This window comes from Carassius gibelio, chromosome B10 (assembly GCF_023724105.1).
Source record: "Carassius gibelio isolate Cgi1373 ecotype wild population from Czech Republic chromosome B10, carGib1.2-hapl.c, whole genome shotgun sequence".
Classification (NCBI taxonomy): domain Eukaryota; kingdom Metazoa; phylum Chordata; class Actinopteri; order Cypriniformes; family Cyprinidae; genus Carassius; species Carassius gibelio.
In genome coordinates, this window is record NC_068405.1 from 19,240,194 (window position 1) to 19,256,274 (window position 16,081).

General features: G+C 35.3%; 1 protein-coding gene across 3 annotated transcripts; it reads left to right on the top strand.

Annotated features, from left to right (window-relative positions):
- Positions 1–1,422: 1,422 nt before the first annotated feature.
- On the top strand, positions 1,423–11,511 carry cuedc1a (CUE domain containing 1a). 3 transcript variants are annotated; one of them, XM_052567581.1, is made up of 12 exons: positions 1,423–1,545; positions 4,455–4,625; positions 5,848–6,433; positions 6,506–6,636; positions 8,017–8,143; positions 8,509–8,740; positions 9,593–9,658; positions 9,940–10,029; positions 10,120–10,264; positions 10,485–10,543; positions 10,648–10,687; positions 10,773–11,511. In XM_052567581.1, the coding sequence occupies exons 3-11, from the start codon at positions 6,125–6,127 to the stop codon at positions 10,683–10,685; spliced, it is 1,197 nt and encodes a 398-aa protein (XP_052423541.1). In that variant the 5' UTR covers positions 1,423–1,545; positions 4,455–4,625; positions 5,848–6,124; the 3' UTR covers positions 10,686–10,687; positions 10,773–11,511. The 3 variants fall into 3 exon arrangements, with proteins under 3 accessions (XP_052423541.1, XP_052423543.1, XP_052423542.1); XM_052567582.1 differs by lacking the exon at positions 1,423–1,545 and having other exon boundaries at positions 4,336–4,625; positions 10,120–10,213; XM_052567583.1 differs by lacking the exons at positions 1,423–1,545; positions 9,593–9,658 and having other exon boundaries at positions 4,332–4,625.
- Positions 11,512–16,081: the final 4,570 nt, after the last annotated feature.

Consider the following 16,081-nt stretch of genomic DNA (forward strand, 5'->3'; position numbering starts at 1 on the left):
CATTGAAAGAACAATTGCGCTTTTTTTCAGGGCGCCGCTGTTCACCATCTGCCTGTGTCTGTAAGTACAGGCAGCTGTATTAGTATTTGAAGAGCATTTTTCTTCGTTCATTCATATTCATGAAAACATCTCATTTGGTAACATTGAGCACTTAAGTAATAAATAATTTAGACTTATTATTGAAACTGAAAACCAGTGGTTACACCCATATATCGGCCCTATTATTGTGGGGTTTTCTGTGTTATCGTTTGGTCTTGTAACTTATATACATACATAAAAGACCAAACAATAACACAGAAAACAATAATACATCTTATAGTGGCAATATATAGGGTGTAACTTCTTTTGTGTGTGTGTCATATATGTATATATATATATATATATATATATATATATATAGCCTTTAAATAATATCTTTATTAAAGTGGAAATCAGTTTACTAAATAAACTTGACTGACTGCCTCACTTCCACTTTAAAGGGATATTTGTTTTGTTCATTATTTATTTTATTTATACTAGCCTATTTATAATTTTATGCAATTACTTGCCTGTCAGTTGAGTTTGTGGCAAAACCTTTTGCAGTGTTTACATGTTGTTTATACCTGCATAAAATGAATTAAAATAGATGTTTGATTTCATAAAGTACAATTTGATTGCAAAATGCACTAGAATAAGACTATTTTCCCCTATATATTTCATAATTGAGGATTTCTTTTAAAACCCTATCGTGAACCCAGTCCTGTCTCATGGAATAAGTGTCTCATCATCACACCCCTTATATATATATATATGTATGTATGTATATGTTTATGTTCAGTTATTTCACTTTAATGGCAATAAAAATAACCTATTCATTGCCATTATAAGGATTTTGCATTTGAACTCTACACACACACACAAAAAAAGTATTACAATTTAAAATAATTATTTTCTGTTTTAATATATTATTGATGAATATATTAATTATGTAAAATGCCATTTATTCCTGTAATGGCAGAGCTGATTTTTATAGCCATTAGCCTATACTCAGTCTTTGGTGTCACATGATCCTTTAAAAATCATATGCTTCATATTTATGTGGACACCTTGATACATTTAGACATATATTAAATATTATTTAATGAACAGAAAGTTAACGTAAAACTGCTTTTATTTGAAATATATTTTTTGGCTATGTTTAATCAAATTGATTTATCTTTGCTGGGTAAAAATATTATTTAAAAAAATCTTCTGATTCTTGATGAATGTAATCCTTTATAACATATATATAATAATATTTATGTAACAGGGCCGCAGGGACTGATTTTATCTTTTAGAGTGAATGGGATGCTTTACTCACCTGTATCCGCTATAGGTTGCTCTTGAGCGCGGTGAGAGGAGGATAATCTGCCCACAGCTCAAGCGCTCAAGAGCCGATAAAGAGCTTTCTTCTGACGCGCTGTGAACGCGCCCTCTGCTGCTGTCACGCACTCAATATCACTGTTTATGTACAACATGGAGGAATACAACATCGAGTAATGGGATCAGAGCCGATATCTTCCGCTGGTAAGCTTTTATCCTCATTCTACTGCTCTCTCTGCCAAATGATTTGATTATGCATTTATTTAGATTAATTAAATACAGAGGCGCTGTTCATTTATTATTCTATTATTATAATCGTGTCACTGGTCCATTTATGTCTATATGTAACAATTAAATAATAATAGTAATAATAAAAGTAGTAGTACTGTGCTGTATTACTTTTTGCTCCTTTTTTCAGAAAAATAGTAGTTTGGTATAGAATTTTTACTAGAATAAAAGCTATAGGCCTACTATATTATGACTTAACGTCACAGATTCTATTAAAGGGATAGTACATCAGAAAAAAGGAAAGAAAATTCTGTCGTTATTTACTCCCCTCCCCCTCATGTCATTCCAAGTTTTTGAGAAGAAAGAAAAAGGACTATTGGAACCTCTGCAATGCATGGGTGCCGTAATAATGAGAGTTTAGACGGCTGATAAAAACATCACAATGATCCAAAATAAGTTTCTCATGAACTTTTAGGTTCACAAGATGTTAAATGATTGACTGGAGTGGATTATTGTAATGTTTTGATCGGTGTTTGAACTCTCATTCTGACGGCACCCATTCACTGCAGGGGATCCATTGATGAGGAAGTGATATAATGATGCATTTCTTCAAATCTGTTCAGATGAAGAAACAAACCGATTGCCTGAGGGTGAGCTAATTTCAGATAATTATCATTTTTGGATGAAATAATAAGTTGTTTTTAAAGGTGATATGCAACTTGATTGCCTTAGTCTAAACAGCATTGTAAAAGAGCTGGACTGTCACCTCCCCTCTGCACTCTTCCTTCCTGTCCTCTCCTTCTATCTCAGTGCATCCAGGTCAGAAACAAGGACAATGTCAAAAAGCCTTGCTCATGCTTTTAGTTCAGTGCACTCTATGCAACTGTTTCCCTTTTTTTAGGCTGAACATTATACAAAAGCCATTGGGAAAATGCTTGCATCCATTCAGTGCAATCTGCAATATATTTATTTTCCATTCTGTTCCTATAAAATGAATTGAAACAACAATCTTGAAAGTCTGTAAGTGACTGCTGGAATTTATCCTCATGGGTTTGGCCCCATTAGGGCTAATGATAGCATGAGAGGTGCCAGTGAACGTGCTGCTACTTTTATACGTAGACAGCAGGCGTGTGTTCTGACATAAGCACTAACCCACAGACGAGTCCTGTGGTGATAACAGCTCTCCTTGTCAGACACCACAATCTGCCCGTTTGGATTTCACTCTCCTCTTGGCTGCTGAATCAGCCAGAAAAGCATCCGAATTTGGCACAGTAATACAGAAAGGGAGACTGGGATCATTTTGGCATGGGACTGCCTTCTGAATTTCATTAAAACTTTGTTTATAGCTTATTATTAATGACAGGGCTGTCGTACATATGGCAGCTTCACACTTCTGTCCTGTTCCAAAAGGAGTCATGAAAGATTTGTTCAAAAGGAATAGTTCACCCAAAAATAACAATTCTGAAATGATTTGTTCACCCTACACTCTTCAAATTCTTTATCGGCATCTGTGCTTCTGTGAAGATTCTTTAACAACCGTAGAAACTTTCACTTCCACAAAAGGTTCTATACAGTATAGAGCAAAAAGCTATTAAAATGATCTTCATACTAAGGAAATTAAATAGTTCTTTAAAGAATTATTCACTAAAATGTGAAAAATGACATTGCTCTGAATATTAAATTGAGTATAATATTAAAGTGAACCTGTGTAACAGATTTTCTTTCATAGAACACAAAACATACATTTTATGAGAATTAATTACATTTTTTCCATGCAATAGCACTAAATAGATACTGAATATTTTAAGCTTCAAAAGCACAAAACAATATCTTTATTTTATTATAGATAACTGAAGTTATTTAACAGTTTATATAGATATAGTTTTAAACATTGTTCTAAGTTTAAAGGAACAGCAGAGTCCACACCATAAAGATAACAATATAGAGGATCGATATAGTTGGAATCACTTTCACAATTTTTTTTTCAGCTTATAAATTATAAAAACATTGATAGCCATTCAGAGTATCCTGATTTAAAGCAGCAGACAACAAAACTGCAGTGGGCTTATTATGAACAGAACGTGATTGTGCATTGGTGTGGACACTAATAAAGTTATTGTTATAGTCATCGCTCTTGGTGTGTGAACGGGCCTTTATAGCTTATTACAGGGGAGGTATGTTCAGTATAAATTGAATTCAGTTTTGAAACTACATTAAAGAGTGTAAATGACAGAATTTTCATTTTTGGGTGAATTATATGACTACTTGACCCCAGGTTTGACCTTCACCCAATAGCTTGAGTTTTGTATCCAAAAAGCCTTACACTTACAGTTTTATTGATTTCATATGAAGTGTGTATCAAACAGCAAGACTGACTTTTAATAGTGTTCGGTGCTTTAACACCACTGCTGTGGTTTATTCTGAGCTTCCTTAATGAATCACTTCCTCGGAGGGTCCAACGACTGTGGGATTGATGGTCGCGGGGTTGCCATGGAGACGGGACCAGCAGACTCTGATCACATTGATTGTCGATGATGCTTGTGATTTAAAATAAGTTTTCCTGTGTAGCACCAGAAGGATGATTGTCCCCATTCTCCACCGTGCTGAGATCTCTTTCACAGTAATCAATCAGATCCTGCTCTGTGTGGCATTCCTCCAGCTCTAATCCATCTCAGTGGGTCACACGGACCCCTGCTTAACCGATATCAGCTCAGCGGGCGTATTAACTATGGATGACGTCAGTCTTCGCTGTATGTTATTCACAAGGGCACAGCTGCCCTTCTTCAGAGACACATCACTAAGCTGCTACTGTTCCTGCACTCGCTGGCGAACTGTGCCAGAGTCTGTGGCTATATTTAGCACTGCCTGTTTGGTTTTGGGTGCAGATTAATGTGAAGAGATGAAAATGGGAGCGAGGGATATCCGAACCTCTCCGATGATGGATTTTACAGAGAAGCCCGCAGCCTGTGATGGGAGCTAAAGGTTTATACTGCTGGTTGTAGTCGCTTCCTGGTGGATCTTTTGGTGTGAGTCTGCATCTCCTCTGCAGATAGACGGTAAGCAGGAAATATAGATACATATATGGGCATGTGAAGCACACTGTACATACATGATTGCATCGTGAGCATAGTGTCCGATCATGTATGGTGTGAGGGCAAATTGTGCCCTTTTTAAGAGTTTAATACCTATTCTGTCTCTTATGGAAGCCTTGTTTGTTAATGACCCAGATCCATTTACAGTAATGTCCAATGGGGACCAACCACTGTGTGACTATTACTTATAATGCTATTTAAGTGTGTGTGTGTGTGTGTGTGTGTGTATGCATTATGATTTAAAATAATACATTTTCTTAAAAAATTTAAATAGATTTTAAAATTTAAGATCTATAACCATTTCTATTATTGCTTTGGGGTTGTTCACATGACACATTTGAAACTATTTTAACTACTATTTATTGTATAATATGAATTATATCATACTATATTATTAAACTATTTATTACTATTTATTGTATAACATAAATGAAATTATATTTTTTGATACACTGATGTTAAAGCCAATAAATACTGTACAATCCACCAAAAACCAATAAATAATTCTGTTTTGGGTGCCTTATATTGAGTGTACTGTTAACTAAAAATAAAACGATTAAAAGTAATTTTCATACAAAATACAAATATCAGATGAAATACTTACATTTTGAATTACATTACTGCCATGGTAACTAACTCATGGAGAGCCAAAATTCTCTAAATTAAATCATTAAATAAATGTTGTAATATATAAATGAAGCGTTAAATACATTATTAAATAATGACATATATATATTCATTCATTTTTTTAATTATTTATTTGTATTTATTTACTTTACATTTAATTTTCAGGGTTACGGTTGTCGCCACGTCCCGTAACGCTAAAAATGAAATGTGAAGGAAATGAATGAATGAATGGCTATTTATTTATTTTAGCATTTATTTATGTATTTGATTATTTAATTAAGTATTTAAAGATTCATTAATTTATTTCAAGTTACAACATCTATTTAATGGTTTAAAAGACAAAAAGACAAAAGCACATAACAATTACTAAAACTTAAAAACTAAAACAGAACATTTTAAAAAGTGTCTATTCAAAATATTAATACATACTAAAATAAAACAATTGTACTAAAATAACAGCGTCCATATTAACTATTAATTAAGTTTATATCCATGCTTTTTCAACAATCCTTTTGCTGAATGAAATATCAATGGTTAACATTTTGCTGTTCTAATCTAGGTCTTCAGGAACGGGCTGCAGTTTGTCCTTTGCTTTGAGGGTGACTGTGAGAGTGAGAGCAAAGCATTCTGGGTATACCAGCCAGGCCTGGATGTGGTTGAGTCTCAGCTGTCAGCAGCAGAAGAAAAGTTTGTCCAATGTTGCCTCTCTATATACTAAAGCTCACCTACAGGGACATCATGAGTGGATAACGGGCGTGGCCGGAGGCGGTGCATAGGTCAAGGGGAGGAGCCACTGTGGTGGATGGGCAGTTTTGAGTAGGAGGGAGGTGCTGTAAATGATGACCAGTCTTTTCCGCCGGAGTAACGCGAACAGTAACCAGGCCAGCGGTACGCGAGGGGGCGATGCTGCCTCAGGAGAGCTCAATAACAGGAGGCCTCCACGTCAGGTCCGGCGTTTGGAGTTTAGCCAGGCTATGGATGACTTTAAGACGATGTTCCCCAGCATGGAGCATGAGGTTATCGAGTGTGTCTTGAGGGCCAACCATGGTGCTGTCGACTCCACAATTGACCAGCTACTGCAGATGAGCTTGGACAGCCAGGCCACAGATGACAGCTCAGATTCTGAGGACAGCATCCCTCCAGAGGTGAGTCTAGGTTTTATTGATCATTTTTAGATCTTGGTACACAAAAGAATCTTTCCATCGAATCTCCTGCAGATCCTGGGGAGAACGCTTGAGCCGGACAGCTCAGATGAGGAGCCTCCACCCATCTACGCGCCACCCTCCTATGACATGCACATCTTTGACAGAAAACATCCTGCAGAGGTTCCATCCACACCACCACCCAGGCAAGAAGAACATCTATTTGTGTTTCCTTTTGGAAGAAATTACTAATAATAACACTTTAATATGTAAGAGAGATAATGAATCTGCATTCACTTTGTTCAGATACTTTTTATGTTGACTTGACAACTTTCAGTTACTATTTATTCTTCCTCCTCTTCAAACCAAAATGCAGGCATTTCAGAATGACTAAAACAACATTTGAGATGGTTTACAGTGAGATTGCTTCACTAGTTATCCATTCACATGATCTGCTAATGCAAAAATCACTCGAGATTATTTTTTATATTTTATAAATATTATTATTATTTTTATCTTTGTGTTAGGAGTTTATTCTGTAAATTTGTTCCCATCAGAGTTTAAGTCTTTGTATTAGATAAAAATGTATCCGCCATATCCTGATCTACAATTCCTCTTTTTCTTCTTTGTCCAAGACCAAATTTGTACAATTTTAAATATCGGGATCACGTATCGGCCATCGGCTGCCCTGATTTCTAAATATTGGCATCTGCCAGAGAAAACCCCATATCAGCCTCAACCCTCATCCTATAGGCTATTTAAGATGTCATATCACTGCCAAAGTCTAGAAAGTACCCTGGGATAACATGTAAAATTATATAATTTAAAGTTTAATGTTAAAAAATGCTTAAACATGCTAGCAATATGGTAACTTATTCTAGCCAAATGATAAAATATTCTAGCAATATGCTATTAAAACAATATTCTATATAGTACTATATATTATATTTTTTTCTTTCAGACAACATCAAAAGCCAACATCAAAGTTTGTCCTGATGAGCTTTACTTCACAAGTTTAGTCTGCTGCTTTAAGTAGTGTCAATATTTTAAAATGGACACTTTCTTTAGTGAATAAACAGTTTCTGTGTCCTTTATTAGTTTGATGTTACTGCATCAAAGCATCAAAGTCTTGAAGACTACATTGTTTGATTATTCAGAGTTGTTTATGTCTGTAATACAAACTGACATCGGAAAGCTAATGTTCCAATTTCAGAATTATTGAAGCAACATTTGAGATGGCATGTGTACGATGGCATATTGGTCCACTGGTGGATAGTGCACTTATCCAGTCAAATGATCTGTTCATGTGTTACTAATGTTTTTTTGTTGTGCATTGAGGAATTAATTCCACCTCAGTTGAATGCATACATTTTTATGCACAGATTGTTATTTCCATCAAGTGTTTTTAATGCAATATTACAAAATGGAAAGATGGAAAATTAGTTACTGACCAATTAGTGTGTGAACTCAATAAACAACCGTGTATTAAATTATTTAATTTATGAAAATCCCATCCGGTCTTTCTAATTTCAGCAGAGTATTTCATAAAAAGAATTTGTTTCCTTTTGTACTCATTATTTTGTCAGGTTCAATGATTATCCACCTCCTGGGCATCAGCAGGTCGGCAGATACAGGAACTGGAATCCACCGTTACTAGGCAACCTCCCTGATGACTTCCTGCGTATCCTGCCTCAGCAGTCAGAAACTCTTCAGGTGGATTTACAAACCACTAACATGTATTCTGTATTAAAATCCTCGCTAAATATCATGTTTACATCAACAAACATTTAGCCACAGATTCAAGGATTTAGATTCAGATCCAGATCAAAATCTGTCCAAATTTGCTCTGTTACCATATCATACATATTTTATACAATTTTTGTTGCATTTTATGCATACTATTTTTTTTGCAGCCACAATTTCATTCAAAATTTCACTCAAAAATCTTCATATTACATAAACAAGCATTACATCTTGATTTGAGGACCTCAAAGTAAAGGTCAATTTATTTGTCTCATGGTTGATTTTTTTTTTCATAATTTCATTAAAATGTCATTATTAATATCCTTCCCTTGTAGCGTTCTCAGAGCAACCTGTCTCAGCCTTCCTCCTCCTCCTCTTCCTCCCTGTCGTCCCTGACGCAGCTTTCATCCAGCAGCAGTGCCCTGTCAGGTGGTGTTTGGTCATCTGAACAGGACAGGAAGTTGAAACAGTACTTAGAGGATGAGCGAATAGCCCTTTTCCTGCAGAATCAGGAGTTCATGAAAGAGCTACAGCGTAACAGAGACTTCCTCATAGCTCTGGAGATAGGTAAACATACACACACATATATGTATATGCTGACCTCAATGCGAATTTCATTGTGTTCCATATTGTGATGTACATCTTGAGTGAAATGGATTATGCAAAAGAAAAAAAATGTAAAGCAGAAAGGGGTAGAGTTTTAGTGGGCTAAATGATTGGAAAAGACCAAAAAACAACACTAAAGAGGACTCTGTCACTGTACCAGAAGATTTGGTTATAACATTTTTATTTTTCAAAACATTACAAGCCCAAAAATAATTCACAACAAGTTTCACAATAAGTGGATTTTATTTTATTACATTACATAAGATTACTATGCAGAAAATTCGCTATGTGGAAAATCCCTCCCCAAAGGTTTAGTGAAGCGTATTCAGAAACACATTATACACTGCCACACTCATTTCTCAAACATACTTCACATAAGATGAATAATGTTTGGATTTCTCCATGTGAGGAAAACCCGTCATTCATATTAAAAAGTTCATAAACTAACATTTCATTCAAGCATCTTTTTTTCAGGTTTTACTGTATTTTGGGGCCCCTCAAAGTCTTGGTTCCTTCCAAGATTTCTTCCACATCTTTCCAGCTTTTTGTAATGATTTGTATAATGAATAGCACCATACAAATAAATTCACAATTAACTGTACTCAAATATGAGAGCATTCTCATATTTGTAATCAATTCCTCCTATCATTGCACTAAAATGCATTTTAAATCAACCCCAGAGGGGTGTGTGTGTGTGTGTGACAGCTTTCATTCCTCACTCACTGTGTGCAGTGCTGTGTTGTTCACTCCACTCACTCTGGAGCGCCTGATCTTCACCTGCCCTCAGTGACCCTCTTGCCTGCTGTGTTTTAGATCGTCAGAGGTGTGAGAAAACACAGTGTGGTCATTCATCTGCTTGCACAGAGAATTCCACCGAAGGTAGATTCCCTTCATCTTCATCCATCATCCCTCTGCCACACAAACACTGACAGGAAGCTTCATCTGAATCTGTCAGTGCCGCCACATTAAACATCACTCAGATAACGGCCTACAGCGACCATATTCTACACTTTTCTGCATTAGAATTTTTTTTATTTTAAGGTTTAATTAGTCTATTAGCCAAAAAATGACATTTCTGTTATCATCTGCAGAACACAAAGGAGAATTGTAAATGTGAACAGTTATATGTTTGACGTGCTCATGTCTAACTCTTGATGTAGGTGATAATTGTGGCTCGGCGTCTGAAGAGGCCTGTTCATCAGTCTCTGATGATGCCTTATTCCTGGAGAAACTCAAGCACATGCGCAAATGTAAGAAAACACAGACCTGAAGTTTTACAGCAAATTCATGTAATGGCTTAAGCTCTCGTCCTTTTCTGACCGCTGTGTTATTACCTACAGCTACAAGGAAGAAGCTCTTTGAAATTGCTAGATCATTCTCGGAGAAGACTAGAAGAAAGAAGTCCAAAAAGCGAGTTCTGCCCAAACACCAGTCATATCCTCACATCTCCAGCCCTGACAGTCGCTGCCTGCAGTTTGCACCTATGTATGTTTTTATTTCTAGATCTTTCTTAGGCTAGCTTTTAGTTTCAATGTAATGTGTGTGTTTAAATCTGATTATTTGATCTGCTTGTTGTAATATGTATTGCATGAATTAAAAGGTAACTTTTAAAAGTTAAAAGTGCTTGTTTTAAAATACATCTTAGAAGCTATATGACCCTGTAGTATTAAAGTTGTAGTGTGTTTGGTCCTTGACTTCTTCTCAGTCTGGGCTCTGCAACCTCCACCGTCAATCTCCTGGAAGAAGTAGAGGGTCCGCCATTGGGTAAACATTTTCCTTATCTAAATGCAAACATGAACTGTATTGGCACTGCATAAATGTATAATATTTGCTGAAAACCTTATAAAGTGAATATGTGTGTCTCTCAGGAAGAGAGGAAGGGGAGGAGTCAAAGGAAGTGATGTAATGGTAAGCACACACAAACACATTTAATAACACTCTTAAATAATTGGACAAATTGAGATAATAAGCACATATTTTTATGGTCTTTCAGAGATGGATGAATCCTGGCTGGAGCAGCCAGTGGTTTCTGCTTTAGAGAACTTGTTTCAACAGCTCTGAAGACTGAGGAATCATGAAGATCCAGATTTTATTCATTAGTTTCCTGCAATGCTTATTAAATCTGAGCCATAAAGTCATCATAGTTCTATATTGTTTGTAATATTCTGGTTCAGCGGTCTGGTTTCTGATGAGGTGTAGCAGATCTGGTCTGTCGGGACAGTGCTCATGCTGTGCCGGGACTCAGGACTCAGAACATCCACAAGCACAAAACCTTATTGCTCAGCTTGATAAGAAAATCTGTGTTTATCTCAGGAGTAATTTAAACGGCCTGGAGCCCATGTACAGTTCCTGCCATGTTTATAGATAACGCTCTTCCCATTTCCCATGATCTTATTTGATAGGTATTACTTTGATAACGGTGTGATTGATTAAAAAATAGTTATCAGATTTAGTTGCTATGTTGCGATGGGGTTTCAACAAACTCACATTCTGAAATCAGCTCAAGACTTTTTCAAAAATTTTGCTTTTTTCACCAATCATTCCTAAAATTAACAGTCATATTTTATTTTTAGTGTTAAGTAAGGTCTGGTTGTGTGCATTTACACTTACATAGTAATTATTACAACTAAATTGTAATTTTCAAATTTTAGAGCTGTCAACTCACTGTAAATTGCTATAGATTTTCAGAGGATCATTTTGTTTGTTATCAAATAAATTACATTTTGAAACCAGCACGTCCTTGTTTGTCCTTTGATTATTCGTTTCCAGAATGGATGAAACGTATCTTTTGCACAAATTTACTCGGATATTTAGAATGTGAAACAGTTTTGGACGTTAGTGGACCAGTAGAGGACGTTATGTGCCAAAAGGCAAACCCTTATGAAAATTAACCATGTTCTTTACTATGAATAAAAATAAAAAAACATGGTTACTATAGTTAAACCATTGTTACCACAAATCAACCATGGTTTTGCTATACTAACCACAGTTTAATAATGGTCTTTGTTATAAATCTGTGGTTATACAAATGATAATCAATTCACCCCAAAAAATGGTTGCTACAGTTTTAATATAATAAAACCATGGTTAATTGAAGGGCTTTTCACGTTAAAAAAAATGTAGCTACAACATAAATAACATAGCATCTTTCGACCAGTGTTTAAAAAGACATCAGTTTTATGAATAAAATATAAAACTTTGTCTTATTGCTAAATAAACATAGCCTATCGATTTAGCCAGTCTATTAATGAGTATGATTACCTGATATGTAGTAGGCTGAGGAGGTATTTTAGGATTTTAAGGCTCACATAGACCTTTTTTCTCCTCATTAAAATTTCTCCTCATTAACAATTAAACGTTTGGTCACATGACAAACTGAACACTCACTTTATCTTGATATATTCTTTTTATTAAACACTTATGGAATACATTCATAAAGTTTGACTACAGAATATTTTTACAATAGCCTCGGAAAATGAAAACTTTAGATTTTGCTTGATGTTACATCCACAACGCTAGGTGTCAGTATTAACAAACTGTGTACGTTAAACTAATCAGCATCAAACCACTCTAATAGACATATATGCACAATAGAGAGAGGTTGATAGAAATGTCTGCATATTTTAGATTAAATTCATGTTGTCACTGTTGACCTCGATTGTTTTTGACACATTTTATTTTCACTGAGCCATCATATTTGACCTAAATCAGTACCTATAATAAACGAACATGATAAATCAGCTCATGCTTAGTCTTTGGAAACTGCTGTAACTGTCCAGCAGATGGAGCTCTACACCAGTGCCTTACTGTTCAATGTTTGTTTATCTCAAACACAATCAGATTTTTCTTTTCAGTCATAATCTGTCATTACTGTGATAGATGACATTTATTTTGTTATCAGAAACAGCCTGAACACCTGTAGGGTCTGTGAGAGAGAGATCTGGCTTTGGGTGCTCACGTGTCCGAGTGTTTCTGCTCATTGTCTGGTGTCTGCAGATTGGGGATTTATTTATAGCCATGTCTGTCTACCTCAAAGCCCCATAATGCTGCACTCCCAGATCCTGCGACTGGTGGCCTTTTTACCTATGGGTCTTGAAAATAATCTCAAATCTGATCTCACAAACATAAATAGAACAAAAGCACACACAGCACCTGCCCAACAGACATAAACAGTGTGAAATGTGACTGAAAAGACATGTCAGTCAGGTATTTACTGAAAGCCTGTGTCACGGATGATCTCTGCCGTCAGATTCCCCACAATCCAATTTAATCTGCTGTATCCTGGGAAGGGATTCCTCAGGCTGACCAATAGAGTGTGAGGATCATGACGACGTAGCAGTAGCCAGGTGAAAGCTGCACTTTGTCTGTAGTACTTTTGTAGGCTTTTTTGGGGGGGGGGGGGGGGGGGGGGCCTTAGTGCGCTGAAACTTTCTCACATAATTGATTTAGAACCTGGTTTCATTTCAATTTTTGTATGACCAAAGAGTTTTAAGAATGCAATAACATCAGATATAATACAAAACCGTATCATAATAGCTCGGCAAGAGGTCATGGTATGGATGGTTTTTGGATGAAACAAACTCTGATATGATGTTTCTTCTGTCAAGTTTCTACAAGAGGTTCATGCGGTCGTCAGCATGGAGCAGATGTTCACCCAACACTCTGACTGGTGAGAGAAACAGCTTCAAGAAAATGCTGGAGTTAATGATAACTGTTTGGTTCATTTAAAAAAAAAAAAATTATGTAGACATCTAATTAAAGTTAAACTAAAATAAATACTGAACAATAAAAATTAAAAACTAATAAATATGATCATAGTAAATAAATATTACTAAAATAACACTGCTTTGCATGAACAAAAATAGTTGAAATATTCTGATAATATCTCTGAAATATTCTTTGAAATTAAAGTCATAAAGATTTGGAAAGATCTGAGGATGAGTAAATAATGACAGACTGAACAACCCCTTTAAAATTTGTATTCTTGTACTGTTCTGACTTTATGATATTACTTGTGCTTATTTATTTTAAATGTCTGTTGATAAAATAGCTTATTAAATTAATTTATATATATATACACACACACACACACACACTACCACTCAAAAGTTTGCGATCAGTATGACTTGTAATGTTTTTAAAGAAGTCTTTTATGCTTATCAATGCTGCATCTATTTGATCAAAAATACAGAAAAAAACGTAATCTTGCAAAATGTTATAACAATATAACATTATGGTTTCTATTTTAATATGCATAATTTATTTCTGTGATGCAAAGCTGAATTTCCATCAACCATGACTCCAGTAAAGTGTCACATGACCCTTAAGAAATCATTCTAATATGCTCATAATCGTTGGCAACAGTTGTGCTGCCAAATATTTTTTTGGAAACTGTGATCCTTTTTTCAGGATTCTTTTATGAATAAACAGGTAAAAAAGTATATTAATAATATAAATATTTTCTAACAATATTAATCTTTGCTATCACTTCTTAACAATTTATGACATTCTTGCTGAATAAAAACTTTTGAACTGTAGTGTATATTGTAGCACAGTTTCCAGCCCTAACAATAAATCAGCATATTATAATGATTTCTGAAGGATCATGTGACACTGAAGACTGGAGCAATGAGGCTGAAAATTCAGCTTTGCATCAAGGAATAAATTAGATTTTAATGTTTATTAAAATAGAAAAACTTCAGAAACATTTTTAGAATTTTTTTTTTTTACATCATAGTAATATTTTACAATATTATTTTTTTCCCCCTGTATTTTTGATCAAATAAAATAAGCCTTGATGAGCATCAGAAATTCCTGTAAAAAAACATAAAAAAATGTTCTGATCCCAGACTTTTGACTGGTAGTGTCAGGATTTGAACCAGTCTGCTGGTGTAAGATGAGAAAACACACCCATATATTGTGCATGTGTGCGCTTATCACTCTATAAATGCACAATTTCAGGAGAAACCTGTACGGTTTACATACACCTGGAAATAAACTATGCATATGAAATTGATATAGATCACAATGTGTGAGAGAGATTTCTGGACATATTTTAATATCTCTTTTTTTTATAATTAGACTTCAAGGCCTTGTTTTACTCAACTGTGACTTTCTTCATAATTGCAAATTGAGACTTCTTTCTCATTATTTGAAGATTACGGGTTTGGACTATAATCCATCCATGCAAACCAAACCTCAGCGGACACCTAGAATAATGCTCTTTCTCTGAGATGTGTGTGTATGTGTTGAAGGGGAGGATGTAGAGTGTTATGCAGCACGCAGATGGAGAGATAGAGGACAGATGGAAGGATAGGGAAAGAGAGTGAGATGGAGGACAGATGGAAGAGGAGGTGAGGTTTGGAGAGTGACTCAGCAGTCAGATTGAGCGTTTGATGTAAGGGAACATCACACCCTCACAGTGAGATGAGAAATCCTTCTAACACCCCCCCCCCCACCACAACCACCACCACACAAACACACACACACACACTTTACATTTTAATAAATGTGATTAAACATGCTTGTGCTTGCACGGAAGCACAAGGCAAGCAAAGGGGTGAATTTCCACCTTCATTTATTGCACCCTATGTGAAAGGCCTTCTGTTTGAGTTGAGGATACCCTAAGGGAAGAAAAACCGCTAATAAAATCCCATTAATATTGCATTAGTTTTTCCTAAACAGTATTTAAGTTAAATTAGAACAATTATGGGTTTTGATTTGAGTCTTGTGCTTCACAGATGTCTTGTAAATGTGCACGTGTCTCCTCAGAAGAGACTTGATTTGCCAAGATATTAAATATCCTGGTTTTTATTTCCAAGAGACCATATATGACACAGTTTGAAGTCCTATAATAAAGAGGACTTCCTGGACGCTTCAGGTCAGGGATTTGGTCATGACAACTTCCTTTCCTTTTTAAAAACTCACCAAAATATCTGACACCACAATTCAGCACATTTTATGGAAATATAAACATAAGCGGTGTTATGTTGGAATTCGTCATTATTGTTCATTTGATTAATTTACAGCTGTTTCTGGTAAATAAATATCTGAAGAAAGAATTTGTGCATTTACAAGGACATCGATTTCTTCATGGTCCTCTACAATTGACTGCATTCATAGTTAAATAGTGTAAAAAAATTAATTATTATGAAATGTTAGTTCCTATTTATTTATTTAGGTTTCTCTTTGTCATTAAAAAATCATGTATATGGTTTTCTGGTCACATTTTGGTCTTATTTACACAAATTCAGTGAAAAAATTTACTTTACAAAACTAATTTAATATCTGTCCTTACAAAAA